This window comes from Bos grunniens, chromosome 17 (genome assembly GCF_055505025.1).
Source record: "Bos grunniens cultivar Pamir isolate PY7600 chromosome 17, Bosgru_T2T1.0, whole genome shotgun sequence".
NCBI classification, from domain to species: Eukaryota; Metazoa; Chordata; class Mammalia; order Artiodactyla; family Bovidae; genus Bos; species Bos grunniens.
In genome coordinates this window covers 52,340,544-52,361,893 of record NC_141181.1, presented here as the reverse complement: position 1 = coordinate 52,361,893, position 21,350 = coordinate 52,340,544, and the positions used below count along the sequence as shown (strand labels likewise).

General features: G+C 44.3%; 1 protein-coding gene across 1 annotated transcript in view; it reads left to right on the top strand.

The window, feature by feature from the left end:
* Positions 1-1,643: 1,643 nt before the first annotated feature.
* Positions 1,644-21,350, top strand: part of ATP6V0A2 (ATPase H+ transporting V0 subunit a2) — a 41,053-nt gene continuing 21,346 nt past the window's right edge. Inside the window, exons 1-6 of the mRNA XM_086347311.1 lie at positions 1,644-1,976; positions 6,729-6,807; positions 9,909-10,006; positions 11,364-11,501; positions 12,584-12,672; positions 13,883-14,009. Coding sequence (XP_086203437.1) covers positions 1,860-1,976; positions 6,729-6,807; positions 9,909-10,006; positions 11,364-11,501; positions 12,584-12,672; positions 13,883-14,009 — 648 coding nt within the window. The 5' untranslated portion in view covers positions 1,644-1,859. The remainder of the gene's footprint in view (positions 1,977-6,728; positions 6,808-9,908; positions 10,007-11,363; positions 11,502-12,583; positions 12,673-13,882; positions 14,010-21,350) is intronic.

The window sequence follows — 21,350 nt, the reverse complement described above, 5'->3', positions numbered from 1 at the left end:
CAAGGAATATGACTTTTTGGAAAGCTGGCTGATGGAGAAGATGGCAGACTAATGTCTCAAAATAACCATCTTGTCCAGGTCTGGATGCCAGGTTCTTCTATAGACCAGAGAGAGAAGCCACGAGGAACTAAAGTCAAAAGACAGAATAGAGAAGAAAAAGCAATGAGGAAGTAAAGTAGAAAGGGCCATCAGGCTTGCAGTACAACCAGCCTCAGGAAGGGAGGGATGTGTTATTCTCTTCTTTTTCTCACAGCCATTCACAGGTGCTCAGGGTCAGAGTCTCTCTTTGAGCTGAACAAAGGCACTTTAGTTTAACAGGCAGAGGTGCAGCATCCTCTGAGGCAGGCCATTTTGTATGATTATAATAACAGCAATGAAAAGCAAGTCAAAGAAACAGTTGAAACATGGGAGTCAGAATTGGTTCTTCTCTGCAACACTTTTCCATGTGTGGGAAGGTGGAAGAGTCTGGGCTCATGGAAATTATTCCTTAGATATGCATCTTAACTATTTAGGACCGGTAACTTGTTTTTCTCCTTTCTGAATCCCCTCAGGGGATGAACCCTTGGGGGTGGCTGCAGTGGCTACTGGCTTGATGGCTGTGACATCCTTTGCTTACCAAAATGGCAGGTGATTTTTTTTTTTTGTCCAGGAAGTTTTACATTCTACTGGGGGAAAACTGGCAATAAACATAGACAAGATAATGTCAGACAGTGCTAGGTGCTATGGAGAAAATAAAACAGGACTGCCTAGGGTGGGGTGGTAGGGACACTTCTGCTAGTGGTCAGGACCAGCTTCTTAGAAGCAGAGACATTTGAGCTGAGACTTGTAGGAGCTAGTCTTGAGAAGGCCCTGGAGAAGGGTGTTCTAGGCAGAGAGAAGGGAAGAGTCAGAAAGTTGAAGTGCACCAACCTGGAAAACGAAAGAAGGCAGGTGGGTGGGGTGGAGACCAGGGCTTGGGGAAGGGAGAGGTTAGACCAGGTGGTGTGTCTGCTGGCCCTGGTAAGCAGTTTGAACTTTATTCAGAATGAAGTGGGAGAAGTCAGAAGATTTTAAGTAAGCTCACATCCGATTTTCGTCTTGTTAGAGATCTCTGTAGCTGCTGTGTGCAGGATCCTATCAAGAGTAGCCTGGCACCAGACCCTGCTTTGTCTGCACAGGGGCCAGGACCCCAGAGAAAACCACCACACGGGGTGTAATTCCGTTGATAAGAAATGTCTTGACAGATCTATGGAGAAAAGGTTGTTTAGTGGTTATCGGGACCTAGGGGATAAGAAGGGGACTGACTGCAGCTGAGCAGGAGAAATCTTTATGGGGTTGATGGAAACGTTCTCAAATTGATCCAGACACTGAACTCTGTAACTTTACTAAAAATCACAAAACTGTAATACTCTAGTCGGGTGAACTTTCTAGCACGTAAAATCAATAAAACTCCTCCTATAAAGTTGTGAACGGCAGAGAGAGGGGCAGCTGTTGGTCAGGCCGGGGCTGAGTTCCTGAACTCCCCGCACTGACGCGGAGTTAGTGCCAGTTGTCCCCGCAGCCGCCATCGGCCGCAACTCCTGGCGCCATTGGTCGGCCGGCGGGGGCGCGCGCGCGCGCGCACGCGTGGGGGCGGAACCGGAACCGGCTGTAGCCGAGGGGGCGGGGCCCCGAGGGCGGCGTTGGCGGAGGCTGGAGCGGCGGCCTCGGTGGCTGGACTAGGGACAGCTGCTATAGCCCGGAGCCCCATGGTTTGGAGCCGCGGCCAGGCCGCAGGAGAAGCTCGATCCCCGGGTCAGCCCGGCTGACCGTGCGGGACCGCGCAGCCCGGAGCCGCCGGCGCCCGTCGGGTCCCGCCGGGGGGCGCGGGCCGGTCCGCCATGGGGTCCCTGTTCCGGAGCGAGACCATGTGCCTGGCGCAACTCTTCCTGCAGTCCGGCACGGCCTACGAGTGCCTCAGCGTCCTGGGCGAGAAGGGCCTGGTCGAGTTCCGAGACGTGAGTGTCGCCCGTGAGATGCGGGCTGTCGCTCCCCGCCAAGCTCCCTCATTGCACCTTTCGTTTGGGCCTCCTTCCCCGCGGGCACCTGGGCAGGGGCGCCCATTTCCCAGAAGGGGAAGCTGAAGTCCACTTTCCGGCCAGAGCTTCCGCAGAGCGGGGCCCGAGCCCAGGGTCGCCGGATGTCTGGTCCGCGGCCGCCCTGGCTGGGTTAGTTAGGAACGCTTGTCTTCATCAGCTTGGGTCGTGCCATCTGATGCTTCGGAGCCAGGCACTGGGCTAATTAAGCGGGAGAGCAAATCTGTTAAGGCCTCTTGAAGCCCTTTTGGAACTTACGGAGGAGGGGAGGAATATTAAGTAATGATACGTAAACAGGAATACCTTTGCTGTACTGACAATAAAAGGGGATGGTGAGATGGTGCCCCCGGTAGGGGCGGTCAGGGAAGCCTCTCTGAGGAGGTGTCCTTGGGCTGAGACCTGAGTGAGGAATGAGCCAGGCTTGGGAAGTTCTGGGGGACACGGACCCAGGTGGAGGGAACAGGAAGAGCCAGAAGTCTGAATTAGGAATGAATTTGGGGTAAGCTCCCGGGCGGCGGGATTTTTTGTCGTTCACTGATACTTGGTGATGTATTGATACCTAGCACTACCTCGTACGGAATAGGAGTAGAGTCAGAATTTGTTGAAAGGGAGCTGTCCCCCCAACAAGTAGTAATAAGCACTTGTTTTATATATCTGTTTATTTGTTTTTTGGTTGGCTCCACCATGGACTGTCAACCCCTGGGGGTAAGAGTCTTGTTCATTCCTGACTCCTAAGTACACCTTGCTTTGTGGGCATTAATAGGCATTTGTGGAATGAATGAACAAGCTTGTATCAAGTGCTTGCTGAGTTTGGTGCTGGAGACTCGGGGGTGAGCAGGATGGACAAAGTCCCTGTGTTTTTGTTGCTCACAATCTGGGAGGAGTTAACAAACACACTCTGATTATGAGCTGTAATAAGTGCCATGCTGGAAAAAAAAGTGTGAAAAGGAGATTATGAAGCAGGACCTGGCTGATTGAGCTCGAAGTCACTTGAGTGAACACTATTTCTTGGGACCCACCTTTCATCGCCTTGGTTTCCCTTCATCTTTCTGAGGGTGCTTTAGTTTCAAGAGGGAACTCTTCTACCCAATATTTGATATCAGCGATCCTTGGGTTGGTCCCCCAAGGCAATTGCAAGGTCAGAGAGAAACTCCTGAATGAGAGATAAGGCTGCGGAGAGGGCCCAGCTTGTCCTGGTTCTTGGAGCCACTTGGGCTTCAGCACATGATGCCCACTTTGCTGGCAGGAGCTGTGCTGAACTGTGAATAAGGAGCCCCGGAGAGATTCAGGAAAGAGTTGTTTGAGAAAGAGGCTCCCTTCTTTATAATAGATTTCTTCCATCCTGTTAGTCCTCAGGCCGAGAGACTTCAGTCAAGCTGAAGTCTTAGAGGTTTGAACAAATGCTGTAATTGCTGTGAAGATTCAAATTTTGTTGAATGCCATTACATTAGGTAGTAGAGGACGCTTGAGATTCTTCTAAACTGAAAATCAGGGAAAGAAAAAGAAAGTGCTGTTCATCTTTTTCAGAAGTGAAATAAAGTGGAAATGCTCATATTGTGTGATGCTCGGTGTTCAGAGCTCAGGGGTCTATGTGTGTCTGACTTCGGGATGACTGTCAAGCAGCTAGAGCAGAGAGCTCCATCATACCTGACTCTTTCTGTTCTCTTCTGGAGTTTCTTACTGACTTTGTGCTCACCGGGTGGGATCACTGACACCAGTCTTTTCTGGCTTGTGCAGGTAGGAGCTCTTCCCCCTTTTGTTTTAGTGATCCTTCTAAGGGAGGAGAGGCAGGACCGGAGTTTCTGCAACGATAGCCAAAGAGAAGACCTGGAAAAGAAAGGTGATTCAACTCACCAGTAGGACTCAGCGAAGGGCAAGGCCATCCCACTTTTCTCAGGGTCTGAAGTCTGGGGACAGTGTTTACCTTCTGTCTGTTAGGATCGCAGGTGTGGGTACTGGTGAAAACAGCACAAGGCGGCCTGTGCTGGTTTTTCTAGATTAATTATTAGTCTTAAAGTGAATCTGTGTTAAAATGTACTTCATAGCATTAGCCTGGAATTAAGGTGCTGTTACCACCTAAAAAGAAAAGAGAAGCTAAACTTCACACAAGAAACCGCACAATAGAAAAAAACCAGTTACCATGCTGTGTAAGCCGGTGATGGCGGATGTCATATCCAGTCACGTGTGTGTTGTTGCCACAGAAATTTGCCTTTTCACGAAGATCCTACTGTTTGTGGAACCCTGGTGTCCGATTTGAGTTCACTAGTGTTTGATATTGAAGAAAAAGACATCAAAACTGAGAAGCCGTGTCATGTATAGACAGCTTTTGATGGGCGGCTTCCTCTGCTCATTCTTAGTTCTGACCAGGCTGAGGGTATCTGAATCACTGGGAACCTGAAAGTGGTGACTAGTTTGGGTTAGTGTGACTTCCAGAAATGAGTGCAAATGTGACAAACAGAAGTGAGATTAGAATTTTTGCCTTTCTTCTGGTTAGTTCTTTATAGAAGTTTGGAAAACTGAACAAGAACTGAGGCTTTAGGGTAGATGTTCAAGCAGCTTCATGCCACGCTGTTTGTAATTCTCCTTTTTGAGAGTGCCCCACGCCCTGTGGGCTTCCCTTGTGGCTCAGCTGGCGAAGAATCTGCCTGCAATGTGGGAGACCTGGGTTCGATCTCTGGGTTTGAAAGATCCCCTGGATAAGGGAAAGGCTACCCACTCCAGTATTCTGGCCAGCAGAATTCCACTGACTGTGTAGTCCATGGGGTGGCAAAGAGTCGTACACGACTGAGCAACTTTTGCTTTCCACCCCATATCACACTGAGTGGAGTAAACGTAAAATTCTTGCCCCATGTGCCTTTCAATGTAAATTATTACTGTAATTCAAAAAGTTGTGATGTAATCTATGTCCATTGTGGGAAATTTGGAAAACCTAAGATAATAATTTCCATGATCCCATTAGCTAGAAATAAACACTTTACCGTTTTGGTTAACATTGGCCAAACATTATTTTTCTAATAATATTTTAAAATGTACATGCATAGGTATTTTTGTATCATTGGAGCCACACTAATAATGTGTGCATGCGTGCGTGCTCGTTCGTGTCTGACTCTTTGTCACCCCATGGACTGTAGCCTGCCAGGCTCTTCTGTCCTTGGGATTCCCCAAGGAAGAATACTGGAGTGGGTTGCCATTTTCTCCTGCAAGGAATCTTCCCGACCCAGGTATCAGACCTGCGTATCCTGTGTTGGCAGGTGGATTCTTTACCACTGTATCACCTGGGAAGCCCCACACTGATAATATGTTTAATCTTCTTCCCACACCCAAGTTGTGATTAATTTCCTCATTTTATTAAATATTCTTTTATAATCTTTTTTATTGTTTTAAGCTTTGTATGATAAGATATTAAGTAGAGGGAAGAGTATATGGAAACAGTGAATTGCTATATACCCGTAATATAAACCCATGGCGGGAATTCCCTAGTGGTCCAGTGGTTAGGACTTGGTGCTTTTACTACCAGGACCCCAGAAGGCCATATGGTGCAAAAAAGAAAAAAAAAGAAAGCTCCCATCAGACAAGATCAATTTGAAGCAAATCCCAGATATATTATTTCATTCATAAATATTTCAATAAGTACCTCTAAAAGGTAAGGACACTAAAAAGATACCATTATCATACCTAAAATTTTTAATAATAATTTCTTAATATAATCAAATACCTAATCATTTAAAACATCATTTTTAATAAATGTATAGTAATCAATTACATTACCGACCCATAATTTTTATACAACTTTATTGATGTGTATCATAAAGTTCACCTGCTGCAAGTGTACAATTTGTTGGTTTTTAGAAAATTTTCCAAGTACTGTGTCCGTTGCCACAAGCCAGTTTCAGAACATGATATCATCCTAGTAAGGTCCCTTATGCTCATTTCCAGGTCATCCCCTCCTCACTGTGAGACCCAGGCAGTCACTCATCTGCTTTTTGCCTCTAGGTTTCCCTGCCTGGACATTTCATAGAAATGGAGTCGCACAGTCTGTGGCCCTTTGCGTCTTCTTTCATTTACATCAGGTTTCTGGGTGTCTCCTCCCTGATATTGATGTATTGGTTGTTTTTTACCCCTCTTTTTAATGCTAGTATTCCGCGGTGTGGATGTAGACGGTGATTTCCTTAGCCAGTTTTCCATGGTCAGTAGTTTTTTCTCTATCCTTGAAGTTGATCCTCTTCTTCACACATTTTTGTCCGTATCCATAGTTTTTTCTTTGAAGCTGAATTTCTTCATGGGATCGTTCTGGACTAGAGGATATTTTTCAGCCTGTTTTTTTTTTTTTTTTTTTTAATCTTTTTTTTTGGCTGAGTGGGGTCTTTACTGTGGTGCCTGAACTCTCTAGTTGTGGTGAGCGGGCTTCCAGTTCCCCCGCCAGGGATCGAACCTGTGTCCCTTGCATTTGAAGATAGATTCTTAACCACTGGTTCACCAGGGAAGTCCCCAGACTTTTTTGGATAACAGTTGCCAAATTGCTTTCCAGAAAAGATGGGTCAGTTTATACTCCACTCAGTAGTATACAAGGAAATGCTTTTCCCTTAAACCCTGGCAGTCGTACTTTATTTATAAAATCGAAGTTGTTTTTAAATTTTAGAAAATTCAGAGCAAAATTTTCATCCCTCTTCTTAGCTCAACCAGAATGTAAGTTCTTTCCAAAGAAAATTTGTTGGTGAGGTGAAGCGATGTGAAGAACTGGAGCGAATATTGGGTAAGTTTTTTTAAACAACTTAAATAATTATTTTATATAATTAAATACATAAGCAAACCTTATTCACTTTAGAAAAATTAGAAAATCTAGAGACGTAGAAAAGAAAAAAGAAGTCATCTGTATTCTCACCATTCATGTAATCACTGTTATGTAGGTTTATATTATCGTTCCACACTTTTTACTATTCATCTATAAAATTAAGGATTTACATATATAATAATCAGATTATTTTGTTATTAGCTTTGTTTCTTATTGAATGATACTTTAACATCTTTTCATGTCAGTAAACAGATTGATTCATCATTTTTAATGGCAGCATAGTATTTTATGGTATTAATATACTATGAGTTATTTACCCAATCCCTTGTAGTTTGTTATAACTTAGAACAAACTACATGTTTGTTAATATATTACTTAAAATATACATGTTAATATATTACTTAAAATTGTTATACATGTTAATATATTACTTGTTACATGTTAATATATTACTTAAAATTGAATCAGAGCACAAGGGAGGTAGGAAGTGGTAGATAGATTGGTTAGTAATTTCCTTTTTCTCAGGCATTATTTCCTTTGCATACATCAGTGTTCTCTGACTGTTAACTGTTAAAACTCAGCAGTTCAAGGCTACTTCCTTTATCTGTAAAACTTTTAACATCTTGGCCTAAAATAAAATGTTATTGTTGTCCAGTCGCTCAGTCAAGTCGGACTCTGAGACTCCATGGACTGCAGCACTCCAGCCTTCCTTGTCCTTCACCATCTCCTGGAGCTTGCTCAAACTCATGTCCATTGAGTTGGTGATGCTATTCAACCATCTCATCCTCTTTTGTCCCCTTCTCCTGCCTTCAATCAGGGTCTTTTCTAATGAATCTGCTCTTCACATCAGGTGACCAAAGTATTGGAGCTTCATCTTCAGCATCAGTCCTTACAGTGAATATTCAAGACTGATTTCTTTTAGGATTGACTGGTTGGATCTCCTTGCAATTCAAGGGACTCTCAAGACTCTTCTCCAACACCATAGTTCAAAAGCATCAGTTGTTTGGCACTCAGCCTTCTTTATGGTCCAACTCTCACATCCATACATGACTACTGGAAAAACCATAGCTTTGACTATAGGGACCTTTGTTGGCAAAGTAATATCTCTGCTTTTTAATATGCTGTCTGGGTTTATCATAGCTTTTCTTCCAAGGAGCAAGCATCTTTTAAAATAAAATAGTCTTTATCAGTTCAAACCTTGAAGTTTTGATTGAAATACAGAGAGGAGAACAGTTCCAAAGTCACTGTCAGAAAAACCTGAGGATGAGAGAGTTGAGGAGGGAGATAAAGGTGACTTTTAGAATGATTTCTAATAGTTAATTATTGTGGATTTCATATTTTTTAACTGGAATTTTTAAGATCAAAAGAAACCTTTGGATCATCAGCAGCCTAGTCCTCTGCATATTGTTTGCGATCCCAGTCATTTGTGTGGATCGTGAAAGACAGGGCAATATCATACTTCCTTCTTTGCCACGTGTATGAGTCATTGGACAGGTTGTATATTTGGAATGAGTTTTCAAAGACAGGGCAGGATTGACAGGACATTAGACATGCCCAGGGCTTCCTGTAGCTTTGTTGTTGTTAAGTCACCGCAATCCTGTCCGACTCTGTGCGACCCCATAGACGGCAGCCCACCAGGCTCCCCCGTCCCTGGGATTCTCCAGGCAAGAACACTGGAGTGGGTTGCCATTTCCTTCTCCAATGCATGAAAGTGAAAAGTGAAAGTGAAGTCGCTTGGTCGTGTCCAACTCTTCGCGACCCCATGGACTGCAGCCCACCAGGCTCCTCCATCCATGGGATTTTCCAGGCAAGAGTACTGGAGTGGGGTACCATTGCCTTCTCCTGTAGCTTAAACTGTTTCATAAAGAATCCAGACTTAAAAGAAAATGAACCATCAAGTAAATTTAGATATGTGCCGTGCTCTTCTTTGCTTAGTTGTGTCCTGCTCTTTTCGACCCCATGGACTGTAGCCTGCCAGGCTTCTCTGTCCATCGAGATTTTCCAGGCAAGAATACTGGAGTGGGTTGCCATGCCCTCCTCCAGGGGATCTTCCCAACCCAGGGATCAAACCCAGGTCTCCCACATTGCAGACGGATGCTTTACCGTCTGAGCCACCAGGGAAGCCCAAGAATACTGGAGTGGGTAGCCTATCCCTTCTCCAGGAGATCTTCTTCACCCAAGAATTGAACCGGGGTCTCCTGCATTGCAGGCAGATTCTTTACCAGCTGAGCTGCTGGGGAAGCCCAAATTTAGGTAAAATAGGTTAAAAAAATTTACATCCATTTCCAAAAAGCTCTTAAGCCCATTGCTTCCTTATTGGTAAGACATTCTGCCTGTTTTCCTTCCTCTCTCCCTCCTTTCCTTCCTTCTTCCTTCCTAGCAAAATAACTAGTAAGACTTCTCCAAAACATTGTATCTGGTAATGATTTTTTACCAGGTATTATGACTTTTATCCTACGGAAAAGGATGTGTCAAGGAATTGAACATGTAAACTAAAGAATTTAAGTTATTTTTGGCTGTTTGAGTATGAGTTTCATGAATCTAGTGTAAATCGTCCTAAGTCAAAGCATCACAGCTAACTGGTGACTCAGGAGAGCCAGGCTCTTTGCCCTGAGGTTTCTCTCTTTGCTGATAAAGGTTGTTGTGTTTTTCCTGATGGGTGTATATTTCTTCCTAATGGCATCTGTAGGGAGTTCACACTGACATCTCTGGTGGCTTATTCCTGGCACTTCCAAGTGTGTTCTTAACTTTCTGCTTTGTCTACAGGTGGCAGAGGCAAGTGTGACTCCAAAGTTCTTTAACTAGAGTTTTAGTAATGAAGTTCGGGGAATTTCAGAAAATATGTATATAGGTTACTGTCACTATGCTGATCTCTCTAGGCAGAATTACTGTACAGATCTTCAGAAGCAAGGTGACAGTAGTCATCTGTCAGTTGGGACAGTCAAGACTTTTGTGCCTTTAGACAGTTTTTAGATGACCTGGGAAAAGTGGGGACATGAAATGTTCTCACTGAAATGTCCTGGAGTAAGTTTTTCAGTCTAATTTGTTTAACTTTTCCACAGCATACTTGGTGCAGGAAATCAATAGAGCGGATATTCCCCTCCCTGAGGGGGACACCAGTCCTCCGGCACCACCTCTGAAACAAGTGCTGGAAATGCAGGTAACTTGGTTCTGGAGGAGGGTTTTAGGTCCCTAACCTCAGTTGGGCTTATTCACTTACTGTATATTGTCTAGTGCTTTTCTGCCTTTCTTCTAAAGACTTTGGAATGAAAGTCAAAGGACCATGTTTGATTAAGTCTCAGTAACAGATTATCTGTGATACATTTTAACTAGAATTCAGGTTTTTTTTCCTTAGTGTAAGACAGGTGGTATTGAACAGAGATTGACAGGAATTAGATTGTGAGATCTGGTTGTGTAACCTCTGGGCTTCTGCAGGCCTTAGCATGCTTCTGCTACTGGAGGTGATGGAGGCTTCAGGCCTGTGCCCTTCACATTCTCCCCTGCTTCACTCTCACCCTTTCCCCTCGAATTATCAGAAGCTAATGTGAAAGTGGTTCCCCATGGTCAGCCAGCAGGATTCCTTCTCTTGGAGTTCAGTGTCTGGGATACACTGAGAGCATGGGGTCATTCATTCATTAGCATCCCCCTTCACCCTCATGAATTATCTGTTGAGATTTTGGTCTCCTCATCTGAGCGTTCATCACACTCGGAAATAGACTAGAGCTTTTACAGCCCTTCTAAAACAATTAGTACTGAATAACTAGGACCATTCCATTGCCGGCTGCTCTGTTTGTTTTACCGGGAGGAAGTCATTTAGCAGTTGGTATATGAACGGACTCTGGAGACAACTATACAGTCCAATGAGAGCAGTCAGCTGGTTTGGCCTGTTTGATGTGTTGGTTGTGATGTACTTACAAATATGGTGATTGTAGCTATTTATCAGTTCTATAAAGCAGAGCACAAGTAATAAATGTAGTGTGTCAGGGCATTTGTTTGAATACAAGTTTTCATTGAGTCAGTGGGTTGTTTTACAGATTTCTGCTTCTACTGTTTTAATACTTAAAGTATTGGTAAGGATGCTTGGTACACAACTAATTGTTAAAGATTTGTTCCCAAGTCTTTTTATGTCTAATTGAATAAGTGCAACTGCATAGAAACTCAGGCTAGAGACTAGAAATGGGTATGTTTGGGAAAGAGTGTTTTTCTGTGTTACAAATAAAAGGAAATGTAGTCTTAAAAGAGGAAGACTCTTTGGTGTATGGTAATGTGTAAGCAGGTGAAGGGAAACCAGAAGTTCTAAGACCTGAGATTAGCATGCAGAGTCATCATGGCACCCAAGTGCTTGCCATCATGGGTACCTGAATTAATATGAAACAGAAAATGATGAACTTTGAAAACCTGTGCATGTTTTCATATCCCTATCAAACTCTCATATACATTCTGGCTTTTAAAAACTTCTCCTGGTTCTGGGGTGCTGTGAAAAGAGTATTAGAGCCAGGACTGTCGTTTCATTTCAGGAGCAGTTGCAGAAGCTGGAGGTTGAGCTGAGAGAGGTCACTAAGAATAAGGAGAAGCTGAGGAAGAACCTGCTGGAGCTAATTGAGTACACCCACATGCTGCGAGTGACCAAGACCTTCGTCAAGCGCAATGTGGAGGTACTGGTGATACTTGGAGGAAGTGCCTTTCTTTCTCTTTCTTTTGGCCGCATGGCATGCAGGATTTTAGTTCCCTGACTAGGGATTGAACCCAGGCCCCCTGCATTGGGAGAGTGGAGTCTTAACCACTGGACCACTGAGGAAGTCCCAGGAGTGCATTTCTTTTATAAAAATCTCATTCCCATAAGGTTTTCAGATTTTGTTATCAACTCCTATAGAGATACTGCTTTTTAAAAGAGATACATCTTTAAAAAATGAAAGAGATACATTTTGATCTTCACTTTATTTTTCAGCTGGATTCCATGTTGGTTTTAACCATTTGCTGTTGTTTAGTTTGCTAAGTCCTGTCCAACTCTTTGTGACCCCATGAACTGTAGCCCTCCAGGCTTCTCTGCCCATAGGATTTTCCAGGCAAAAATACTGGAGTGAATTACCATTTCCTTCTGCAGGGGATCTTCCCGATCCAACGATCGAACCAGAGTCTCCTTCTTGGAAGGTGGATTCTTTACTACTGAGCCAACTTGGGAAGCCCCGGCTTTAACAATAACTACTTCCTATTTGTAAAATGCTTTAGTTTGCAATTGAAAAAAAGACTTTTTATGATCATGAAAAAAAATTGAACAGTGGAAATCAAACTCCAAAATTTCAGTTTTATTCTTTCCTTCTTCTCAAATTCCTAAAAGTAATGGAAGTTAAAAAAAAGAGAAAATCTATATAGGAATAAAGAACAGCCTATGCAGCAGTACTGTACCCAGCTGAGCATCAGAGAGGGCAGAGTGTATTCCTTCTGAACTTTGTTTCACTTCCTGTGGCAGGTGTGACCTCTGATACAGTTACTTTGTGTTAGGTTAAGGCGAGGACATAACCAGACTTTTTATTATATGTAAATGTCATCAAGTAGTTTACAAATAAGGAATAGGGAGGTTATCCTCTTTGTTTATCAGAGCCGACTCACATGTCTGAGTTAACTTGGCACCCAGATCTGAGTAGTTCTGATGCCGTGCAGACTTGTTTGGAAACAGGACTTGGGAATTAAAGTATCACTTTTGGCGAGACACGCTTGGTTTCATGTCTCTTTGTAGTTCGAACCCACTTACGAAGAATTCCCTCCCTTGGAGAACGAGTCTTTGTTGGACTACAGCTGTATGCAGAGGCTGGGAGCAAAACTGGGGTAGGTGACAACTGGCCTGGCGAGCTTCACACTGTCCTTCTTGTCAGTGGGAGATGAGAGTAGATGAGCAGCCACCATCTGCAAGCCTGTGTGGAATGAAAGAAAGTGAATATTTGTATGAGAAAACACTGTACTCTAGTATTTGTTGAGTTGAATCACTTAGCTCTATTGACTTTTTAAGTAAATGTGATGGGAATTTCTTCTTTTGGTATCATGAACTGGAAAGAAGGAGCATTTATGCCATTCATCATTACTCCATAAGCTTCAAATAGTTGGTCATTGAAGCATCAAGTCCTGTTTTGTTTGGTGGGGACATAGGGTCTAAACTGAATTGGGTAATTTATTAATCATATTTTAAGGGTCTCTCTCTCTCTACTATTCTGTTTACTTGAGCTAATGGTAACTTGTTTCCTCATATGATTTGTAATTTCTTTTTACTATGAATTTCGGTTCCTTTGCTCCTTATCTGCAGGAATTCAGTGATGTTTAGTGTGAGGCTGTATTCCTTCAGAAAGAACTGATTTTTACATATGTCAGGTACTTGGGAGCATTCCACCTATTTGGAATCATTTTACATTAATTTTTCTGCTTGAGTTTTTTTTTTTTCCCTATTTTGTTATTCACCCTGCACATAATATGAGTTTCATCCACAAACCTGAGTGCATTCTAACCTGTGGTTGTAAATCATCAAGGAATATTCTCCCCCTTCTCCTCAAAATTGAATGGAAATAAACAAGTTTGCATATAGGCTCCTTTGCAAGATGGATTTTTTTTCTAGTCCACCCATTCACTTAAGGTGCAGTCCTTTGTTGAGGGGGTGAGAGTCCCAACTTTGAGGGGATTGTGGGGCTTTAGTTCCAACTCCTCACCTGATACAGAGCCAGGTCTCCTCTGCCATGCTGGCCCTGAAACTCAAGGCCTTGAGATACTGGTTACGTATAGATACTGGCTCCGTATAATACGTCAGGACATAACTACGAGGTCCTGTTTTATTTTTGGATTCCAAGAATTTCTCTAAATTATGAGCTCAGCTTTACATTGAAGAGGATGTTTCAAACATATTTCATCCAGCATTTCAGATATTGTTCAGTTGGAGAGCTTTCAGGGTATCTTCCCCATTTTGCCAGAAATAAATGTCTTCATCATTCTTTTACTGCAGTTTGATAATATTCATTGCTTTTACTTGACCACAGCCTTTATTGTCTCATAGATTTGTATCTGGCCTAATTAACCAAGGAAAAGTTGAAGCATTTGAAAAAATGTTGTGGAGGGTCTGTAAAGGGTACACCATCGTGACCTATGCAGAGCTGGATGAGCCCCTGGAAGACCCTGAAACAGTGAGTAAATGTCACCATCTCCTTTCATCAGTGACGGACTTGCCCCAGAGCTGGAGGCACAGTCCAGAGTGAAGCATTTGAGTGCGTTGTTGACTGGATCCCTTCCTATCCTTGGATACGTTTTGGGGGAGTTCCTGAGAATAAGGACTTTCTCCTGTTCTACTGAAGTACAATAGGGGCATTAACGTGGATACATCACTGCTTTCTGAGCTTCAGATCCAGGTTAGGTTTCAGCAGTTGTCCCAGTACTGTCTTTTACAGCAAAGGATCTAGTTAAGAATCACACTTTGGATTTATTTGTCATGACTTTTTTCTTGGTTGCCCTGCAAGGCTTGCAGAATCTTACTGAATAGATCCCTGACCACAGATCGAACCCTGGGCCCTCAGCAGTGCAAGTGCAGAGTCCTAAGCACTGGACCACCAGGAAATTCCTACTTATCATGTTTTTTTGGTCTCCTTTATTCTGGGGTAATTTCTCAGTCTTACCTTGACCTTCATCGTCTTGGCATTTAAAAATTATTATAGACCAGTGATTTGGATAGAATGCCCCCCTGTTTGGGTTTGTCCGATGTTTTCTCATGATGAGATTCAGGTTATGTGTCTTTATCAAGAATGTCCTGGAGGTGATGTTGCCTTCTCACTGCTTCCCATCAGGGGCACACGATTCCTTTGTCCCATTACTGGTGATGTTCACTTCGATCTCTTGATCAATACTGGTGATGTTCACTTTGATCTCTTGATCAAGGGTAGTGACTCCTAGTCCTCTCCACTATGAATTTGTAACTCCTTTTCCTTTGTATTTAATACATGTTCTTGAGGAAGTGCTTTGAAACTCTGTTAAGTACTCAGTTCCTCATCACATTTCAATCTGTTAATTTATTTCCTGTTTTATTCAATGAGTTATACTCTGTTACTTTTTTATTTTCATATTCAAATTCTTTAGATTTGGCCAGCTGGAGCCTATTCAGCTGGCTTTTATATTCTTTTTGCATGTTCCCATCATCTTTTGAATACTTCTTTGCTTTCCTGATAACAATATATGCAGATTCATTTTGTAATTTCCCTCATGCAGCTCTGGAATTAGCCATTTCTCTAAGGAGCTTAGTTCTCTTTGTTGGAGAATGGTAATTAGAAGCCACGCTGTGGTTTCTGGGTGTGCCCATTGTGAATGAGGTGATGCTCTTCCCAGCTCTGTCAGTGGACAGAGGGTGCACACATGTGTGGCTCACCCACTCACAACTTTATTTCTGTACCTGTGTGAAAACTGTGGCTTTACATCCAATTCTACTCCAGCACCATAGCGTTCATCCTGATTTGTAAGAGTTCATTTATAGGGTTCATGTCTAGATTTGTAACTCCTTTCATCATTGGGGAGAAACTCAACTCCCATCATTATTAATATACTTATTTGATCAGTCCCCTTGTATGTGACCAGTCTGCCCACTGATCTCCTGTCTCTGCTGCCCTGCCCTTCTCTCCATACGGAGCTTCAAGTTCCCCAGCCCCTAGACTGAGTGGCCCCTGGTGTGGGTGCCCTGCTCACCCTACCTGGGTGGCTCCCCTGCGGCATGTTTCCTCACTTTGCTTGGGCTCTGATTTTGCCCTGGGCCCTTATTGCCCTTCCCCTCCCCTCTCCAGGTCCATCCCCAAACGCACATCTAAGGCTTCAGGAATGAATTATTCAGGAAGGGAAGCAGAGGAGTCAGAGAGGAAAGAGCCATAATTACCTTTTAAAATAGCTGTGATTTAAAAAAATTTTTTTAAGACTTCAACCATAAAAATAACTATTTTGCTCTAAATGAAGATGAATTGATCTACTAAAGGTAGAAAAGGAACTTGGGCTTCTTAATTTTGAGAGAAGTGTTCATGTGTTCTTTCCTGGATTTGCCTTAGGAATTTTGGCTGTAATGTTGTTCAGTTGTGTCTGACTCTTTGCGACCCCGTGGACTGTAATCCACCAGGCTCCTCTGTCCATGGGATTCTCCAGGCAAGAATACTGGAGTGGTTTGCTCTTTTCTTCTCCAGGGGCTCTTCCTGACGCAGGGATTGAACTCAGGTCTCCTATATTGCAGGCATATTCGCGGGAATAGTTTTGACACATACAGGAGTTTGGCTGTGAAATGATGGTTTAGCCTGAGTAAATCACACATGTTGGAAAATCTAATCGGTCAAGCTGTTCATTAACCATACACTATAATATTTTTTGTGCCTCCTGAAATTGCCAGTAGCAATATGTTAATTATCCATCACCTGTGACCTCTGAGACCTCTCCATGTAAAGCTGAAGATTAAAACTGTTCTGAAGTAGCATTTACATATTCTTTGAGTTTTTTCTTTATTGAGAACGTATCATTCTCATGCAAAACATAAAAATTTTTAAAAATACAATTTCTAAGCTCTTTGGTGCTGAGTTTATACCAGTAGGTTGAAGGGCATTAAATGTCTGTGAAGAAATACAGAGACATGGTTAGAGATACGTGTGTGTATATATATATATATTTTTTAAATTTTCTTTTTAAAAATGGATTTCTGCATTTGTGATGACATTTGGCTGCGCTGTGCTGCGTCTTTGCTGTTTTGCAGGGGCTTTCTGTAGCTGTGGCGCGTGGGGTGTACTCTCTCGTTGCGGTGCACGAGCTTCCCATTGCGGTGGCTTCGCTTGTTGCAGAGCATGGTTTCTAGGTCTTGAGCTTCAGTGCTTGTGGCTTAGTTGCCTTGTGGCACTTGGGATCTTCTGAACCAGGGATCGAACCCGCTTCCCCTGTATTGGCAGGCAGATTCTTAACCACTGGACCACCAGGGAAAATTTAAAAAGTTTTAACTTTCTTAAAAACTTTTTTCCTTCTAATTTTTTGTTGAGATATAATTGACAGAAATGTGTATCTTAAAGCCACAATTCCTCCCTTCCCCACGATTATGAAGGAAATGTGAGCTCGTTCTAGAAAACTGAGAATAACAGATAACACAGGGATGAAAGTCAGTCACCTGTAACCCCGCTGCTCAGGGGGGGCCAGTGTTTGCCTTTTGGTGTAGGTTCTGTTAGTCCTTGTTCTTGGGAGGATGCGGGGTTTGGTTTGGTAACTTTCACTCAGATTCTAGGATTTGTTTTTAGTGTCACGTTTAGTATCTTTTGGGTCCAATGTCTGACCTCTGAAAGTCCTTACAAACCCCAGAGTGGATTTCTAGCCATTTTCTCCTTTGTCAGTATCATTTTTAGATGCTGACCAGTCTCTCTGTCAGAGCTAGACTCAGGCATGTGGTTTCAGATCTGTGTTTTTTATATTATATATATCCCTGTTCCATATTATGTCTTAGGTGGTTGTATTCCCTGACACAGTACTATTTTTAAAATCATTAAGGAATGTTCAAAGTAAAATTCACTATAAATGCCTTTTCTCCTCCAGTGTAGTTTCTTTAATAATTTATCTTGAAATAATTTCAGTTTACAGAAAAGTTGCCAGAAGAGAACAAAGCCTTCTCCTGTTCCTTCCCAACTGTTACATTTTGCTGCCTGTACTGTTACCCACTTTCTGCATATCTAGTCCTGTTTTCTTTTTTTTTTAAACTGTCTGTTTTTGGCTGCGCTGAGTCTTTGCTGCTGCGCCCAGGCTTTCTCTAGTTGTGTGAGTGGGGGCTGCTCTTTAGCTGCGGCGTGCAGGCGTCTCATCGTGGTGGCTTCTCCTGCTGTAGAGCACACGCTCTAGGCGCGTGGGCTTCAGTAGTTGTGGCACATGCGCTTAGCTGCTCCTCGGCCTGTGGGATCTTCCCGGATCAGGGATCGAGCCCGTGTCCCCTGCATTGGCAGGCTGAGTCTTACCCACTGTACCCCCTGGGAAGTCACATCCCCATTTTCATTCATCTCCTTGGCAGACCTTCTGAGAGGAAGCCATGGACAAATGTTCATTGCCCATCACAGGAATGCTGTTTTATATTGTAACCCATCAGGCTCCTCTGTCCATGGGATTCTCCAGGCAAGAATCCTGGTATAAGTTTTCATGCCCTCCTCCGGGGGATCTTTCCGAACCAGGGATGGAACCATGTCTCATGTCTCCTGCATTGGCAGGCAGGTTCTTTACCACTAGCACCACCCAGGGAAGCCCAATAACCACGATACAACCCTCCAAATGAGAAAAATCAACATGCCTGCAGCACTTCCGTGCAGTACAAACATGCCCTTCAGGCTCCTCACAGTTTGCCTTGTTTCCTTGCTGGGCCGCTGCCCTGGGGGAGACTGTGACTTGCATTCGGGACAGACATCGTGTTCTGTGGGACGACCCTCCTTTGGGTCCATTCAGTGCTTCCTCACGACCAGGCTCTGAGCACACGTTGCTGATGGGAACATGGATGCTCTGGTCCTTTCAGCACCTCCCACCAGGGGGCATGTGGTGTTGGTGTCCTGGTCATGCTGGTGTCCGCCAGGTTTCTCCACTTACATGTCACCCTTCTGCCCTATGTAACTGTTAAGTGGTTGCTGAGGAGATATCCCAAGGTTATTGGTCACTGGGGCCTCAACCCTCACCAAACTTCTACCCACCAGCCTCAGCCTCTGTGGTGACTCTCTGGAACTCGTCACCTCTGTCGCAGTTGCCATCATTTTCCCTTCTGGGCTTACTGGTTACCATCCTGCAGAAGGCAGTGCTTTCCCTGCCCTCACCGTCTCTCATTCATCCACGAACTCAGACCTTCCTCTTTATTTGATTCTGTTACGGTCCTTTTTTGTTTCGATGCCCAGATTGTCTGTGATTGGGCCACTGGGAGTCCCTTTGTGCACGTTTCTCTGGCCTTTGGCACGTTCTCAGCATTCAGCAGGCAGTCGCTTAGTTCCTGTCACCATAGGATGGCCCTGGTCTCCGCCTGGAGTCAGCCGTTCCTTCAAGGACCCCTGGTACCTTTTAGTAGAGGATGGAATTTAGAAACCGGGATCTGGCTGTTTGAGTTCTCGGGTACTGGAGTGCTGTTGTTTCTGGGCCTTTTCAGCAGTCAGACATGCACACACACCCACACCCACACACACACACACACACACACACCACATACACACCCACACACACCCACACACACACACCACACCCACACACACACACCACACCCACACACCCACACCCACACCCACACACACCACATACACACACACACACACACCCCCACACACACACCACACACACACACCCCCCCACACACACACACCACACACACACACACACCACACACACACACACCACACACACACACACACCACACACACACACACACACACCCCCCCCACATACACACACACACCACACACACACACACACACACACACCACATACACACACACACACACCCCCACATACACACACACACACACACACACACCACACACAGCTGTAACCACTTCTGCAGCTACCTGTGCACATATATTATAGACCATTTGTTCAGGGACTTTCCTGCTGGTCCAGTGGTTAAGACTCCGTACTGCCAGTGCAGGGCGTGTAGGTTCGATCTCTGGTCAGGAACCAAGACCCCTTATGCCCTGTGGTACAGCCAAAAGAGGAAAAAAAAAAGAAAAGCAACAACCCCAAACCTGCCATTTTTGCAGAGTATATCCTACAGTTCTAGACGTCTCTTTTTCTTTTTCACTCTCTTCTGATAGTGAAAAATCTGGCTCCCCTTATCGACAATATAGTTCACGAATTGCGTAATTTAGGTATTTATTCAGTGTACCCAGCCTCCCAGCCACATCAGCCGTCGCCGCCTCCCCGGTCCCCGGCCACCTTGTATCCTTAGCTTCAGGATCCCACCGCCTCCGCTTTGCCTGAAGGTCCCTGGCCTGTTTCCTGTCCCACGTTATTTCACGGCTTTTAAAGCCACCTTTTAAATACCATCTCCCAACTGGATATACTGGCTTGGACCTCTGCCCCAAATACCAGACTTCTGTTGAACTGGCTCCTCCATAACTTTGAAGTTCCCTGAAGACATTTCCACAGGATGCTTAAAACTGAACTCCCTCTCAGTCTTCCCCTGCCTCCCAGACCTGACCTTCCAGCTTGCCTGTCTCAGTCAGCGACAACTCAGCTCTCATCCTTCCAGCATCCAGAATGATTCCTGTGAAACTAGTCAAACTCCCCCGACCACACCCCCAATCTAAAACCCTCCCTTGGCTTCCTGTCTCACTCAGCCAAAAGCTCAAAGCCTCACAATGTCCCAGCCGGTCACCCCTCTGGCCCTCGGTCTGGCCATTTCTCTTCAGGCAGGCTGGCCTTCTCACTTCCCCTCATCTTGCCTCTGAGCTTTGTCTTGGCTCGAGAGGCTTTTCCCCAGGATCCATGTGGCTTGCTCCTTGCCCCTTCACTCCTCTAGACCCAGATGTTACCTTCTCCAGGAGGCCTTCCCTGATTGCCTGATTTAAAATCGTAGTCCCCAACTCGCTTCTCCCTGTCACCGCCCCCCCAGCTTTATTTTCTTTTTTATAATTATTTTCATTTTTGGCTGCACTGGGTCTTTGCTGCTGCATGGACTTTTCTAGTTATGGCGAGTGAGGGCTACTTTCTGTTTGTGGTCCTTGGGCTTCTCAGTGTGGTGGCTTCTCTTGTTGCAGAGCATGGGTTCTAGGTTCACAGGCTCAGTACTTTTGGTTTCTGGGCTCTAGAGTACAGGCTCAGTAGCTGGGTGCATGGCCTTAGTCACTGCATGGCATGTGGCTGGACCAGGGATCGAATCCGTGTCTCCTGCATTGGCAGGCAGATTCTTTACCACTGAGCCACCAGGGAAGCCTAGCTTTATTTTCTTTATCACCCTCATCTCCACGTGGCATATTACGTTCTTTCTTTGTGTCTCTCACTGCCAACCTGAATACAAGCTTCCCTCCCCTCCTAGGTCAGGAACTTTTGTCTGTTTTGTTCACTGCTGTATTCCTAGCACCGGGAACAGTGCCTGGCAGATAGGCCAAAAACCTATTTGTTGTTAGTTGTAGAATACTTGTAAATACAGTCAGTTCTCATTATTTGTATAGTTATGTTGTACAGTCTCCACAAGAACCGAGCCATTGCTCCTAGGAGAAGCATGGGGTTGGGTTCCTTTGAGCCTCTGGTCAGTGTTTTTGTCAACTGATCAGTCCATAACCTTGTTTTATATGTGTTCTGTTTAAAGACACCGTACTTAATATATACTGTTGATTCATTAGCATTCACTGCCAACCCACGCTAGCATGCATGTCTGAGCAACTCATATGGGACTCACTTAAGGGCAACTCACAGCCTTTCTGTGCTCAGGAACACTCAGCAGCACTTTAGCAACACCCCTGAGGGCTGTTTCCAATATCGAAATTACCAACAAAAGGCACAGAAATGTGAAAAACTTG